The sequence below is a fragment of the Pyxicephalus adspersus genome, chromosome 2, assembly GCF_032062135.1.
Source record: "Pyxicephalus adspersus chromosome 2, UCB_Pads_2.0, whole genome shotgun sequence".
In the NCBI taxonomy this organism is placed as follows: Eukaryota; Metazoa; Chordata; class Amphibia; order Anura; family Pyxicephalidae; genus Pyxicephalus; species Pyxicephalus adspersus.
The window spans coordinates 131,972,831-131,988,200 of NC_092859.1; the positions used below are offsets into that span (position 1 = coordinate 131,972,831).

The 15,370-nt window shown below is 36.7% G+C and overlaps 1 protein-coding gene across 1 annotated transcript in view; it reads left to right on the forward strand.

Moving 5' to 3' along the window:
• Positions 1 to 1,101: 1,101 nt before the first annotated feature.
• LOC140322549 (transient receptor potential cation channel subfamily M member 7-like) overlaps positions 1,102 to 15,370 on the forward strand; it is a gene marked incomplete at its 3' end in the record, with an annotated part of 42,261 nt that continues 27,992 nt past the window's right edge. The window contains 12 exon segments of the mRNA XM_072399104.1: positions 1,102 to 1,152; positions 1,689 to 1,768; positions 7,289 to 7,469; positions 8,964 to 9,177; positions 10,658 to 10,782; positions 10,866 to 11,037; positions 11,695 to 11,869; positions 11,961 to 12,084; positions 12,981 to 13,053; positions 14,518 to 14,618; positions 14,736 to 14,870; positions 15,199 to 15,252. Of these exon segments, the coding sequence (XP_072255205.1) occupies positions 1,102 to 1,152; positions 1,689 to 1,768; positions 7,289 to 7,469; positions 8,964 to 9,177; positions 10,658 to 10,782; positions 10,866 to 11,037; positions 11,695 to 11,869; positions 11,961 to 12,084; positions 12,981 to 13,053; positions 14,518 to 14,618; positions 14,736 to 14,870; positions 15,199 to 15,252 (1,485 nt within the window).

Sequence of the window (15,370 nt, forward strand, 5' to 3'; positions counted from 1 at the left end):
AATGAAATTTGCAGCCAGCCATTACTTTAATGAACAAAGTTGATGATCACATTAACAATATTAGTTGGTTATTTTTGATGTTTCAGTTTCTTCTCTATGTAAATTACTGATAATCTGCATTCATAATAATATAGGAAGTATCTGTCTGCCATTAAGTATGATAAATACCTTCCTTAAGTATAGGTAAAACCTTCTATCTGCACTTTGAATTTTAATTTTTAATTCTCCAAATTTGGGCTCACCCTTATTTAGTTTTAATTATACAATACAAAAAAATATTAAATCAACTAAAGATTTCTAAAGCCCTTTACAGATGTCAGATTTCTTTCACTGGAAACAATCTTTCATGAAAATGAAAGAAGAATGAATGTGCACTGTATACACAGCACTGTTCTGTTTTATGGAGAAGAGAGGGCATGCTAGCTGCACCCTGCTGTGCTCTCTTCCATAGAAAAGACAGCGATAATTTATCAATACATTAGGGTGGATGGATGACCGCATTGGAGAAGTCCGAAACTCCTAGGAACTAGTTTTAGAAGGTGATGGGTATGCCAATTAGATGCTGTAAAGTTACATCATATTATTTTATTATGTTTGTGGTACCATATGGTATGTGTTAGAACTCCATTAGAAAAATTGGGTCTTTTTGTGGCATTAGGCCTCATTCCTTTAATAATCATTACACACTTCTTTCATGTCTCTATAAAACGTATGCATGGAAGGGTGCACATTCCTTGGCAGCCAACCAAACACTAATATATGAATATATATTATAATATATACATGAATACCAGCAATCTTCTAGTATACAGAATGAATGTGGCAACATGCAGAGGGTTAATAATATTAATATATGAGTGTGTTATGAATAGTCACTCCCTTATAATATCTGATTTTATTATATATACTGCAGGAGCACAAAGCCTACTGTATACAGTATACTGAATGCCTTAAGTACTTCCCAGATTGCTTAGAGTTCTTATCACGTCTTAAAGCTGGTTTGTGGTTACTACAGAAGTTCCTGCCTACAGGCAGTAGAAATATCGGGAAGAGTAGCAGACTTTTAGTGTCAAGGTGAAATTCTTACACAATTCCTATAGGATGGACTTGGAGAAGAAGAGAAAACAGATACTTGGCTGTTGGACTTTGAATGTAAGTAAACAGTTTGCAAGTGGGAACATAAAATAATATGTATTGTATAATTTCTGGGCACAACTTTAATATCTTTACTATCGTAAAGCATATATTGGTAGACAGATCAATGCAAAGCCAACAGCTATGTAATTGGAGAGCTTATCCAAATGGGAAATTGTAGGCCTCCTGGTGATAGAAATACCCTGCAGGTGATAAAACACATTTTACCTTACAAACTGGAAATGGAATTTATTTGTACCCTGCTACACCCCCCACACTGGGAAAATTTTAAGTACTTGATCTCAATGTTTGTAATTGTTTTTAACACTAATATTAATTTAATAATTATTAATAATTTAAATAATAATAATAAAAATATTTTATAAAAAAACATTTTAACCCACTAGCTTTTTTCTACTTACCTACATTTGTAGTAGTAAGGAATACTTTTCATACACTAATGCTGATAAATACATTAGATTCCTCGAGACATATACATTTATATATTGATCCCTATGGTCAGGTTGATAATGCGTTAAACTTCTGTTTTCCAGATAAACTTATCCTGGATTGAAAAGTCTTTTTATAAACGGGACTGTGTTTCTATAATACCCAGCTCAAGAGAACCCCACAGGTTTGTATTTGTCACATTATACAATAAAATGAACATATTACTAATATCATTACTGCAGCAGACAACAGTATATTGTACATGGGCGTCTCTAAATTGTAATTATTATTCATTCATGTCAATATGCATCTCCTTCTCTGGAAAAGAAACAATATGTGCCCCAATGTTTTAGCAACATTTCTCACCTTCAGCAATGTACTTTGACATTTTCATACCCATGACATCTAACACGTAAGGTCTAGCACCTATCATAGTGTCATAGGTGTTCCCCAGAACAATAAGGTGCAAAGTTTGGACAGAGAGGGCAACTGGTTTGCAAGATGCATGAAAGAGGCCATCTATATCAGTGGTCGCCTTTCGGACCTCACGGACCACTAAATCCACAGAATCCGGACTAGGCATGCAAGGAGCCCTGTGTCACTGAAAGGGGAAGAAACTTCCCCCAGAGTGACATCATGGTCCCAGAACCTGCCCACTCTCCCATCACAGGCTCAGACCTGCTTGCTAAACTTTCTGGAGGACAGTAGTGCGGGGCTGTGGGTGCAACAAAAGTTGTGTCCACAGCCCCTACTGTCCCTCAGAATGTTTAGCAAGCAGGTCTGAGCCTGTGATGGGAGAGTGGGTGGGTTGTGTCCTTATCGGGCCAGAGCCGCGGACCACCGGTTGGTGACCTCTCATCTAAATTACATTGGAACAGGGGACTCTCACCCCTGGTCTCTAACCAGGGGTGAGAGTCTTTGATACCATCTGCCTTCCACCTATAATGCCATTTTAAAATCTCTACCCCAGTGTTTTGACAACATTTTGCACATTTAGCCATGTAATTGGAAGTCTATGCAAACGTCCTGACACCAAATATGTAATTATACCAATTTCACACAAACAAGTCCAGATAATTGTTACTAACTACTACTAGATATACAATGACCTGGATAAATGAGAACATTCATGGATTCAATTAGTTCCGATGGTTAATGCATATTTTTTACATTGGGCAGGAAGCACAGACATGGTTTCTTTCTCTTTTGTTCATTTCCTTCTCTCTATATTTTCTTCAAACAGATACTGGTGTGATCTCATTTTGTTCTTCCTGCATTTCTTTTAAAACGTCAATTCCCGTTTAACAAGCTTTTCTGAACTAGATAGCCCAGTTAATTAGCATTTATATAGAGAAAGCCCAGCTACTGGTGATTCACTGGAAATGCAAATAACATATTTTTTAATTATTCTGTTTAGGAACTTTGAAATAGATTATTATTTCATTTCAAAAGCTATAAATATACAAGAAACTATAAATCCTGGTAAAACAATGTACAGTCACTCTACCATCCCTATTAAAATATGTATGTAAAAGAACAGAAAAAAATGCGTATTTTAAATGCATAGGTTCATTGTTTTTCTTTTTCACGATTTGTTTTATTATTATTCACTTGCACTGTTGGAATCCCTGAATAGTCAATTCCTTAGCACTGCCCCACCATCTTACATGCCATAGCCCTCTCCTTTTTTTAGAGCATTTAATGTCTGTGCTGGCTGAACTACAGCACCTCTCACCTCCCTTCAATACCTTTTATACATAGGGAAATAGTGGAACTCCGTCAGGACAAATCCATGAACGATGTCGGACGAGCGCTGTACACATGTCAGATTCTCATCCAATACTAGCCCTGAAGCGATAATTGAAAGAGAATCATCTGACATGTGTATGTAGCCCTAGGTGTACACACTTACCTTATTCTTCAATCCCAATCATTCTTTTTTTTTTTAAACTGATCTCATGAAGCCACAACACTTTGCTTCCCAGCTGGTTGCAGCTCAATGATGTCATCACCTATAATGCAGGACCAGCAGTCCTGCATTGTACAGAAGAACTGTAAATGGCTCTCCACAATCATTACATGGCAGAAGAATGAGGAATAAGATAAATATTTATTCCCTTTACTTCCCTCTCCTAGTCAAGAGCATTTATTCTGTGCATTGCAGATGCCCACTCCATGAGTTTGTAGTTGAACTTTAAAAAAGTCAAATAATATTAAGGACATTTCCTAAAACAGTGTACTCAAAATGAGATCTTAAAAACAAAATACAAATATTTAGGTAGGTAATAGAGTTATAGTCAAGTTAACAAATACATACTGACTATTACATTAGTCTGGGCATTCACAAATCAGTGACCCCGGGTTGCAGGTATAAACTTTATTATCAAAGAATATGATAGAGAAGGCAAATAGAAATAAGAATATGATAGAGAAGGCAAATAGAAATAGGAATCCTAGTGCTGTTTTTGATGTTTATGAACTTTTTGTATGTTCTGCAGATGTATTCCAGGATGTCAGATTTGCCACCAGCTTGTGCGGTAAGTTTGGTTTCTCCATGACACTTTTTTTGTGCAAATGCAGTTGATTAGGAATTACGTTGCTTTATATATTTGCAATTGGTAAGTCACTTGTATTGAGTTAACCCATTTATCAAGACTATTTTACATCTTAATTGACTGAAACACTGGGACTGACTTATTGGTAAACCAGCATTACTTTTCTGTGTCATGTAAGCTAACAAAATCAGATATACTGATGTTTTTGGAAGTTTTAATGGCAGAAGGGTTGGTTGGATTTTCCTTTATATTTGTTTAAAAAATATATTAAATCTAAGATTATGCCTACGCACCTCTTGCTCCACTTTGGGGAAATCCAGAGTTCCCCCTGAGCTTGCTGCCTCACCGATTTGTCCGGTGGGTTACTCACGGATTCCTTCGTGTGGGGGACCTTTAGGTAGGCACACTCTTAGTTTCGACAATCTGGCTAAAAATAGGGAATTACCAGTCTCAGAGGCTTTGCACTACTCCCAACTGAGCTCCTTTATGCGTTCCTAAATGTCCCAAAGCCTCCCCCCTATTTGCAAATTTGAGAGTACTTGTAAATCTTTGGGTGACTTGGTGGCCCAGATTTTAATTCTTTACTCAACACTCTCGGCCTCCTCCTCTAAATTACTCTATGTGCAAGCCTGGGAAAGGGACTTGGGCAAAACTTGGGAGTTGAAAAAGTGTTTGGAGATTGCTTGCAACATTTCTAAGGTTTCACTCAAGTTATTTTGGTTGAAATGAACTATAAGATTATGTTACGTTGGTATCTGGTCCCAACTAAGTTGGCTAAATGCTTTGCTGGCTCCTCTTCCCTCTGTTTTAGAGGTTGTGGTAGACTAGATGATGTATATACATATTTGGTGGTCTTGCCCGGTGGCGCAAGAATTCTGGATACGATGCCCTTTCCCTAGTAGCCCTGAATGTGCCCTGCTGAGTAAAATTATTATAATATTATCATACTATTGCGTAAATACACCAAAAATTCTGTAATGTATGCTGCTGGCTGGAAGAATTACTCTGGCCAGAGCATGGAAGTCCCCTTCAATACTGATGACTCCTCTATCGGCTAAATTCAGTTGGATTATGGTAAATTATAAATTCACCTGCTTGGTCAAAGATACCCCTCATGTGTTTGAGGTTACCTGGAATCCATGGATCGCCTAAAACTCTGGGATACATGGATCACTTACATTTCTTCATCTAAAACTCTTCTCCGAAGTGGACATCCCCCCACCCCTTACTTCCCCCACTCTCCTTCCGTCCTTCCAATATCCCTTACCCCGAGACAAATTATTTAGTTTTGCTGGTTCACATCTTATTGCAGTCTATTTTTTCTACCTAACTTGTGTTTATGTATGGTAACATCACTTCTTAAACTCTGTGTTCCCGTTATGTTATTTATGCCCAACCACTTTGTATATCTTCTTGTCCTACATGTCTTTTATTTACTTGTTTATTTGTTATATATGCAAACATTTGAATAAAAACCTATTGAAATAAATATGATTATCCAATAAAATACTTAAAGTATGAATTTAAAATGACCTTGTAATCATAACTGATGGGATGCATGGTAGTGTAATGAACTGCTTTGTCAAGGGTAGCATAAACATGTTGGATAATATAAGACTTGGAAGACTTTTTCAAGGTTGCTAGTAATACAAATAGTATAAAGTACCATGGTAACATAGGCATTATCAAGAAACGTCATTGCAGGTAATACCTTTTATTGGCTGCCTTAATATATTTATAGATACACACTTTCAGAAAAGAGACAATTCCCTTCTGCAGGCAAGTGTATTAATGAAATGAATAATTGGAAACATATATACAAACAAGTATGATATATATGAAAGGAACATGTCAGTAAGCAGAAATATCAAATAAGGGGTACATGTACAGGTCATGATTCTGTCCATAAAATGGTTCTCAGAATAGGAAGGACAGCACCATTAGATAGTAGTCGTCTGTTCTATTTATCTGAATAGTGTTTTGTACACATTTGAAAAAACACATTTGAAAAAATTTGAAATTTACACAGATACATTAGTACAATGAACATTGGGGTATTGAACGGGGTGTCTAGGATTTTGTTATTGGGAGGATTTCCGATATATAGGATTCCCAATGCAAAGAGGCACCTTGGGAGACTGTCTATCCCAAAGATCTGTTGTGTCACCTGTAAGGTGATGATTTGTTTGCTGTGAACATGAGAAATTACATTGATAATGGTACCAAGTACCCTGTATAAGCTTTTGTGTACTGTATATTTAGGCCATGCTGTAGTGTATAAACATGCTCTACCAGTTGGTACTGCTTACAGTGTAGAATACCTAGGTCACTGTTTTGAAAGAAAATGTTTAGACAAAACTTACCAGAAAAAAATTGGGCTAGCTAAAAGAAAAACTAATCATAAAGTTCCTAAACTGCAGTCATATGCAGAAAGTGTTTGTTTACATGCAAATGCACAAGTTCAAATAATGCTACTTAATAAATAGTTAAATCAAAACTTTTGTATTCTACTTTGAATATTTGTGGATACCAAATCTTGTATAAAACAAATTGTATTATTTAGTATTAAAAGCATAGGGAATTGTTTTAAAAAGTTGGAAATTATTATTACACAGTTTTTATATAGCAGTGACATATTACGCATAATATTAAGTCCATAGTTATGTCACTAGCTGTCCCTCAAGGGGGCTCATAATCTAATGTCACCACCATAGTCATATGTCTTTAATACAATAAATTTTAGGGGGGAGCCAATTAACCAACTGCATGTTTTTGGTCTGTGGAAGGAAACCGGAGTACCCGGAGGAAACCCAACCCAATACGGGGAGAACCTGCAAACTCCATGCACATAGTGTCCTGGCTGATATTCAAACCTGGGACCTAACGCTGCAAAGACCAGAGTGTTACCTTTGAGCCTCTAACCTCTGAACTTTTTTCTTTTATTCATGTTTTTATAGTGCTTTATAGTGCTAACATCTACAGAACTTTGCAAGGTCCACTGAATAACTAATAAACTATAACTATAGGAGATACTATTCTAATTATTCTGCAACGAGCTAGGATGAAATTGTGGGGGGAACCTAACTAACCTACCACTCTGTTTTTGGGATGTGGGAGAAAACCTATTGTTTTGTTTTTATGCTGTGTAGGTGCTGCTGTGGCCGGCTCATAAAAGAACACAGTTTTTATACAGGCAATGCTGGTGTAAACCCTTCTGGGGATGGACCAGAGTCAGAAGTGTGGACAGTGGAAAATCACACAGTAAAAAGTTCTACAGATGCTTATGGAACCATTGACTTTCAAGGAGGACCACAGACCTGTAAAGCCAAGGTAAATGTTAAGTCTTGAGCAAACACATTGTGCTGTCTTCTGCATTCAGAACAACATTTCATAATTATATTTTTCCATGATAGAAAAATGTAGCCCAGTACCAGCAAAAACCAACCAACCATATTTTATTGCTCTAATCCCATACTTCTGGGCATGTTTGCCATAAATTATGGGGCATGACTGCTTTCTGAAACACAGTATGGAGGGATCTCCCATGTACAGTACATTCTCCTCTTAATATTTTTTCAGACATAATAAACATAATGCTATTGCTGAACAATTACTATTCCTTTAAAATAACTTACTAATGAATGTCTCTTATAATAGGATGACAATGAAGAAGACAATAAACCCATATGAAGATAGATAATGAACCCAACAGCCAATTCTGCAAAAACACTGCAATGGGCAAACATAGGGAGTTATATTTAGAACAATCAATGCAAAGAGTATATATATTTAAAAACACTGTTTGCAAACTATAAGGGGATGTCCGCCGACAAATATGAATTGTAGAATGTTACTACATGCCTGAGCTCCTGGCTAATATAGTGTGGGGACTGTGCCAAACTGTTGGTTCATTGCTCAGAAGCCCAGTGGTGGAGCCTCCCTTGAGTTGAGGTTATGTTTGTGCACACTCTAAGCTAATATGCCATCTGATAGTAAAGGCATGAAATCCATTGAACAGAAAAGCTTTATAGTTTCAGGCAACTAAATAAAAGCCCTGCCTGGGACCTTCTCCTCGCACATGTTAGGCATTGGGATAATCAACTATATGAGTTCCATTTACTATTAGATGTTATTGTAGGGGAATTGCAGAGGTTCACATTGCACAGTGTGTGTGATCAGGCTGCACTGATCTGCGGGAACAGATATCTAAAATAGAAAAGAAGGAAACAGTGTCATTATACCATAGAATGCTTTGTTGGTCTGAAATGTTAACTCAGCCTCTGCAGGAAACACAATAAAATATTTCTGCATACATTAATTTATGAATTATTTGCTTATGTAATGGTCAACAATTACAGGTTTGCTAATTTATTAATATTAGTTGCTGATGTCAAACATTGTTGACATGTAAAACGACCTTTAAATAGATCTGAAACAGAATAAATAAGGGGCTTTGAAATATGTAGTGCTAGGTGACAGGATGGTCAGGTTTATTTAATCTGAACAAGACACAGGCTTTGGTTATTCAGATTTATTAATTGTCAATTACTTTTCTGCATCAATCATCTCCTGGCCCTTTCATACAATATTGCTTCTACCTTCACTTATTCTATTTTCTTTACCTTTAACGCTTTTCATGCTTTAGATATTGTATATGACTCATAAATTCACATTTCTTATTTATTATAGGTTGTTGTGCTTTAATTATAATGTTAATTCCCTACAACTATTTTATAGTGTAGTAATTATCACATAAGAAACATACATATTAATTTACAGTTATATACTTGTAAATGTTTATCTGCTGATTTATGTTTCATTTAGTACGTCAGATTATCAAATGACAGTAAGGTTGAAGATATCCTTCATCTGATGGTTAAGGAGTGGAGGATGCAGCTACCAAAACTGGTTATCTCTGTACATGGCGGGAAACAAAAATTTGACCTCCATCCTCGTATTAAAGAAGCCCTGTGTAGAGGATTAGTGAAAGCTGCCACAACCACTGGATCCTGGATCTTCACAGGAGGAGTAAATAATGGTAAAAACAAAAAATATTTTTACGGTTCATGCAAGATAAATTTTTATTAGAATTCTAACAATTTTAATATATCCTATAGTGCACCTGGACGTCTTTTTTGTATTTGTATGTTCTCTTGTGATGTTCGATTAGCTACATACATTTACTTTGTCTCTGTGAAGTCCCATTACTCAGATATTCCCACTTCTATTCTATAGACTTGTAGTCAATCTCCTGTGTATGCTCAGCACTCTCCTTCTGGTTCCCCCCTTCAATTTCAACAGGGTACATTGTGACTAGGAGATTGATATTCCTGTTTTAGCTTCTGAAGAGTCTTCAGGAAGTAGAATAGTTAAAAGTTAATAGGTGTAAATTGTAAAGGGTTTACCTGGTCCCCAAGAGTCCGCAGCGTCCTCTGGCAATGCCCACCCAGCATCTGTGTCCCCTGGGGATGCCCGCCCGGCATCTGCATCCCCTGGCCTCGCGTCCCCAGTGTGTGGGACATGTGAGAGTGCAGCGGTGGTACGCTGGGGGGCGGGGCCGGAATTGTAAAATAATAGGCATTTTTAAATGTCAAATGTACCGCTTTGACATGTAAACATACTGATATAATAAGACCGCCAGGGAAGTTAATGACATTGGCAGTATGTTTGGGGGGTCATTGTTCTGATGCAGAATAAATTCAGGGACAACCAATGTCAGTATCACATGATGGATAATTATCTGCTTGTATCCCTTAGCATTGAGGATGCCATTAATCCTGACCAAATCTCCAACTCCATTTGCAGAAATGCAGCCCCAAACTTGCAAGGAACCTCCACCATGTGTTGTCTGCAGACACCTAATATTGTACCGCTCTCCAGCCAATACAACCAAATATTTCATATATTTTGACTTATCAGACCAGAGACATTGCTGCCATTTTGGTGCTCCTCAGTTGTTATGTTTTCAAACATAGTTAAGTCTCTTGGCCTTTTTTCCATGTTGGATGCATGGCTTTTTGGATGCAGTTCTTCCATGAAGACCTCTTTGGGTCAGATTCCTTTGGAGAGTAGATGAATGTATCTGGGTCCAGCAGGTTTCCAGTCAGTAAGGCTATGTACACACACTCAAATGTTGTTGGAAGTGATCTTTCATGATCATTTCCAGCAACAAAAAACTGAAAGATGAAGAAATGAGAGCTGTACACACAGCACCGTTCATTTTATGGGGAGGGCCAGAGGGAGAACAAATGAGCGTCTCCCTGCTCTTCCCTTCACTTCTATTGCTGTCGTTTCTTGTCTGCTGTCTATGGATCCGTCAGGAAGGATCCATGAACAAGGTTTACGACCTCTGTATACATGTCAGATTCTCGTCCGAGACAAGTACAAACATATTGGGCCAGAATCATCTGATGTGTGTGCAATTTATTGAAGAAATGATGTCCTGTTGCAGTATGTGTATGTGCAATACACCCATAACCAACAAAAAATATAACTTTACATATTTCTCAAAACTGTAGGTGTTGCTGAACACATTGGAGATGCTTTAAAGCAGAATTCCACACGCCTAAATCAGAAGGTCTGCACTATTGGAATTGCCCCGTGGGGTGTAGTTGATGGTAGACAGGATCTTATTGGAAAAAATGTAAGTCACCTCGGTCCTCTCTTAACTTATATGATCTGTTCTCCTCTTTGAAGTGACTGTCCATTATGTTTGTTTCCTTGAAGATTGTAGCTCCATATCAAGCCCTGCTGAACCCACTTAGCAAACTTCATACCCTGAACAGCCTCCATTCCCATTTTATTTTTGTGGACGATGGCACCGTTGGGAGGCATGGAGCAGAAATTCTAATACGGAAAGGTTTGGAGAGTAAAATCTGTCTACAGAAAATCCACCCAAGTAAGTTTCATCAACATAATAAACAGAAATAAAACTAGGCTCCAGGGTGATATATACACAATTTATTACAGTTATATAGTTATTTAAAAAAATCTATTTCTATTACAGCTTACCAATGTGAAAGCTTTTCATGGTATATTAGCTTACTGTAATATCCTTGCTTAGCAGCACTGAGAACAATTTGGTAAGCAGTGTTGTCAATCAGGCTTTATTGGATTATACAGTATTGTCAGTCTAAAACAAGAAATGACCTTACAGGAGGAGAGAACACAGAGATAAACTCAGCATGTGTTATACTACATAGACATGTGAGGTAATTGTAATTTGTTACAAACAATCCTTGATAAATGAGCATTGGCAAGGAATGATATACCAGCCCAGGATGCCATATATATTGCAGTGACCGGCAGACAACCCTACCAGCTGCATATGTGGTCTTTTAAAAATAACAATGCCATGTTATATATAATATAAATAAAGGTAAAATATAAGGAAAAAAATCACTGTTAAAAACTTAAGTAATAAATGTGTTGTAAATTACCATTCATAAAATTGAAATTGGGTATTGTAGTAATGCGATCCTCCTTCTCTTAACGGTACTCAATCTTACCATTAACCCACCATATTTGTGTATGTAAGCATGTGTTTTTTCTTTAGGAACTGGCAAGCGAATACCTATTGTGGCTCTGATCCTAGAAGGTGGCCCCAATACTATACTTACAGCATTTGAGTACCTTCAGCAAAATCCTCCGGTGCCAGTGGTGGTGTGTGAGGGAAGTGGCAGAGCGGCAGATCTCTTAGCATATGTGTATAAACAGACTGAGAGCCAGGGGTAAGATAATGATATATGTTCTAATGGAAACCACTAGAAGCCATGCTTAAATGTTATGCAGTATTGCCCTATCTTTTATCTGTGTTCACAGAAATCTCCTGGAAGGCTCAGAGTCTGATGTTATAGCCACCATTAAGAAAACCTTTAGCCTCAGTCATAGCGAAACGCTGCATATGTTCCAGACATTGATGGCTTGTATGGCGACCAAACACTTGGTAAGATTCATCCAAATGGTAATACTTAATTACTTTATGTAGCATTTATTTTTTATTGTTCACTTATTATTAGGCTCTCACTTGATACACTCTATTGGTTACATTACTGTGTTCAATGAAAGGGGTTACAAAATAAGTAATCGCTCCAAATGATTTGTCTGTATGTTGATTTTATTGTTGCATGACCAAAGGTGCCCCCCAACAACAAAATACAAATGAAAAAATATAAAAAACACAAGCAATTTCTTTATAGCCATTTGCACATACATTTGCTATGTTTTGTTTTAGAAACATCATTTAACTGTAGTTTTTTTATTTATCAAATTTAGGATCAATTGAAATGCTTTTTATGTGCTTTTATTTAATGTACAGTGCTGCACAATATGTTGGTGCTATATAAATGCTATATAAATTGTATTTTTATACAAAATAATAACAATGTACAGTAAAACTACTTTTCTTAAAACCAACACTGGTGAAATACATATAAAACACTCTTTTTGGGCTTTAGAAGAACAGTCTTGATACCAAGCTGACCACATTGTGGGCTTTATTTCATAACAGGGATTCTGACATACCCTGAAACATTCCCTGGTGGGAATCAATTACTGCCATTGAAATACATGGACCTGGAGGATACCCACAAGGGAATGTTTGAAGAAATGTCAGACTCCCTGTTTTAAAAATAGAGCCCTTTATGTTTTATTATGTCTTGTTGTTTATTTAGTTTATTAGAAATAAAATACTTTTTACAGAGCAATATTGTTAAAAGAAGATTGTTTGTTCCCAAATTGTTTGTTCCCATATTAAGTTGCTCTGGTCCATAAAGGGTATTAGGGGACAAGATATGTGGTGGTGAAAATAACATTTTTTTGACAAATCCTTTTGTTTTCCAGATAACTGTATATCATGCTGGGCCTGAAGAACAACAGGATATTGATGTTGCGATCCTGACATCTCTGCTAAAAAGTCAGTATATGTTCAGTTTTATATTCTTTGTTGCGGGCTGATTCACCTTCTTCAGCTGACAAGGTGGAACTAATAATACACGGAAATGATGCACAGAGAAGCTCTGCTATTCTTCTTCTATATATATAATATAGTCAGTTATGTGAAGATGTTATAGGGAACATGTATAGTCATGTGTACACCCCACTGGAAAATTTTGTTTTAACATATTTGAACACACAAAGATTGAATCTTCATTCAAACAGTTCCTACAGATAAAAGTAATATATCTGCATTAAACACAATACTTTTTTGTGTTTGTTTTGATTATTTATTGGATTTTTAAACTGCAAAGTGCAAATTTACAGTGAACATATGTGTAGGAACAAAGTAGGAAAAGGCTTCATCCATTCAAAGAATGTTAGCTACATGCTTACCAGCAATAGGATAATAGAAATATGACTGACAACATTACATATTGACATGGAAGTATAGTCAACATTTTGAATGAAAGTTGAATGAACCACACAACTAACACCAATTAATTTTGAAATCAGCGCTGTAGATGTTCCAATGGGGTCACCTGTGCTGGGATGACAATTTTATATTTTTGTATGTGAGATCCTAAGCTACATTTACACATTAGATTATTGTTGCCCGAGAGAATGGATTATCTTTAGCATATTTACAGCTGTCATCAATCCAACCTGGTGGATTGATAAATGATCAAGCTGACATGGCGGCAGTACATTGTTATAGAGGAGAGCACAGTGGGGTGCCACTCACTCATCCTTCCTCCTCCCCACTCCATAGAACAAAACAGCGCTGTAAGTACAGCACCCGTTTATTCTACTGTCACTGGTAACTGATATACAGTTATGGGGCCTTGGCCCCCTTACACACCATGAGATTGCTGTATTTCAGGAGGAGTCACAGGTTGCTATTCTTGGGAGATTTGTTGTGAGATTTAGTGATCTCACAACTGTGCCGCTGACATTTTTTTTAGCTGGAGTCTCTGATATTACAAAGCACAAGAACTGCCCCAACCAAGAAGTTAGTAATGAAGGAAAGATCACAGGGAGAACCACCGGCAATACTGATGACTGGTCCACCGCCTTCCAATTGCTCTTTTTTGAGTACAACTTCCAGAGTTCAGTTCCGGAGTAGACAGAAATCGTAATATAAATATTCTTTTTAGAATAGTGAGTCAGCTATGGCACATGGTTAGTGCGATGGCAGCCACATGGTCGCTGAATAAAACGTTCCTTGTTCAGCCACTTTATGTTCACAAAAACCTAACTGCCTTTGGAAGAAGTAAGATTTGTTAGTATATTAATGTATGGTAAGGATACTATATGTCTGTTTTCCTAGTAGAATAATTTTTTGGAAACTACATAACAAACTTTGATGGTCCTAAATGTTTGCTAACCTGGTTGTTTTGTAAAATGAATGTGGATACAAACATTTCTCTTTCATTACTTTTAGGCACCAATATGTCTCCTTATGATCAGCTTGTTCTGGCATTGGCTTGGGACAGAGTGGATATTGCCAAAAGTTATATATTTGTACATGGGCAGCAATGGTTGGTATGTAAATGTTTCTCATATATTGTATGTTACATTAAACACATCTCCAATCATTTATTTGGAGGTTGGGTAATGGAAAGTTTTTTTTATATATTTACTATTTGTATTTTTTCCTAGACAAAACCTTTGGAACAGATAATGTTGGATGCACTTGTTATGAACAGGGTTGAATTTGTGAAACTTCTCATAGAGAAAGGTGTCAGTATGCATAGATTTCTGACAATACCCAGGCTGGAGGAATTGTACAATGCTGTAAGTATTCACTTCACTGTTAGAAGACCCATTTGTCTTTAGCATATATGCCTTGTATATGGAATCAGTCTTTTAGAAAATATGTCAAGTCTGTTCACAACAGCACTCACTGTACTATCCAAGATCAGCATACAATTATCTGGAACATTTTATGACAAATAATATAATTATTACACTGTTCTACTTGGTGACTTTTAAACTGGGAATTCTAATGACTGATGGTTACAACACAAGAGTCTCAGAAATTCAATTTAAATCTTTACTTAATGACTTTACACTATTTCATAGCAAGACAAATAAATACATATTCCCCCTTTCTTCCTCCTAGACTCAGTACACAAGTAAAGACACCCTCCTGCAGTTAATCCAAGATGTCAAAAAGGTAATAATTCAATGTTTCCTATGCAAGAATCACAATTTTCATGCATATTATTAAACCAAATTTTTTACATTATGTAAAATATGTGAACAGATTATAGCAGGAACGGATAAGTAAACAG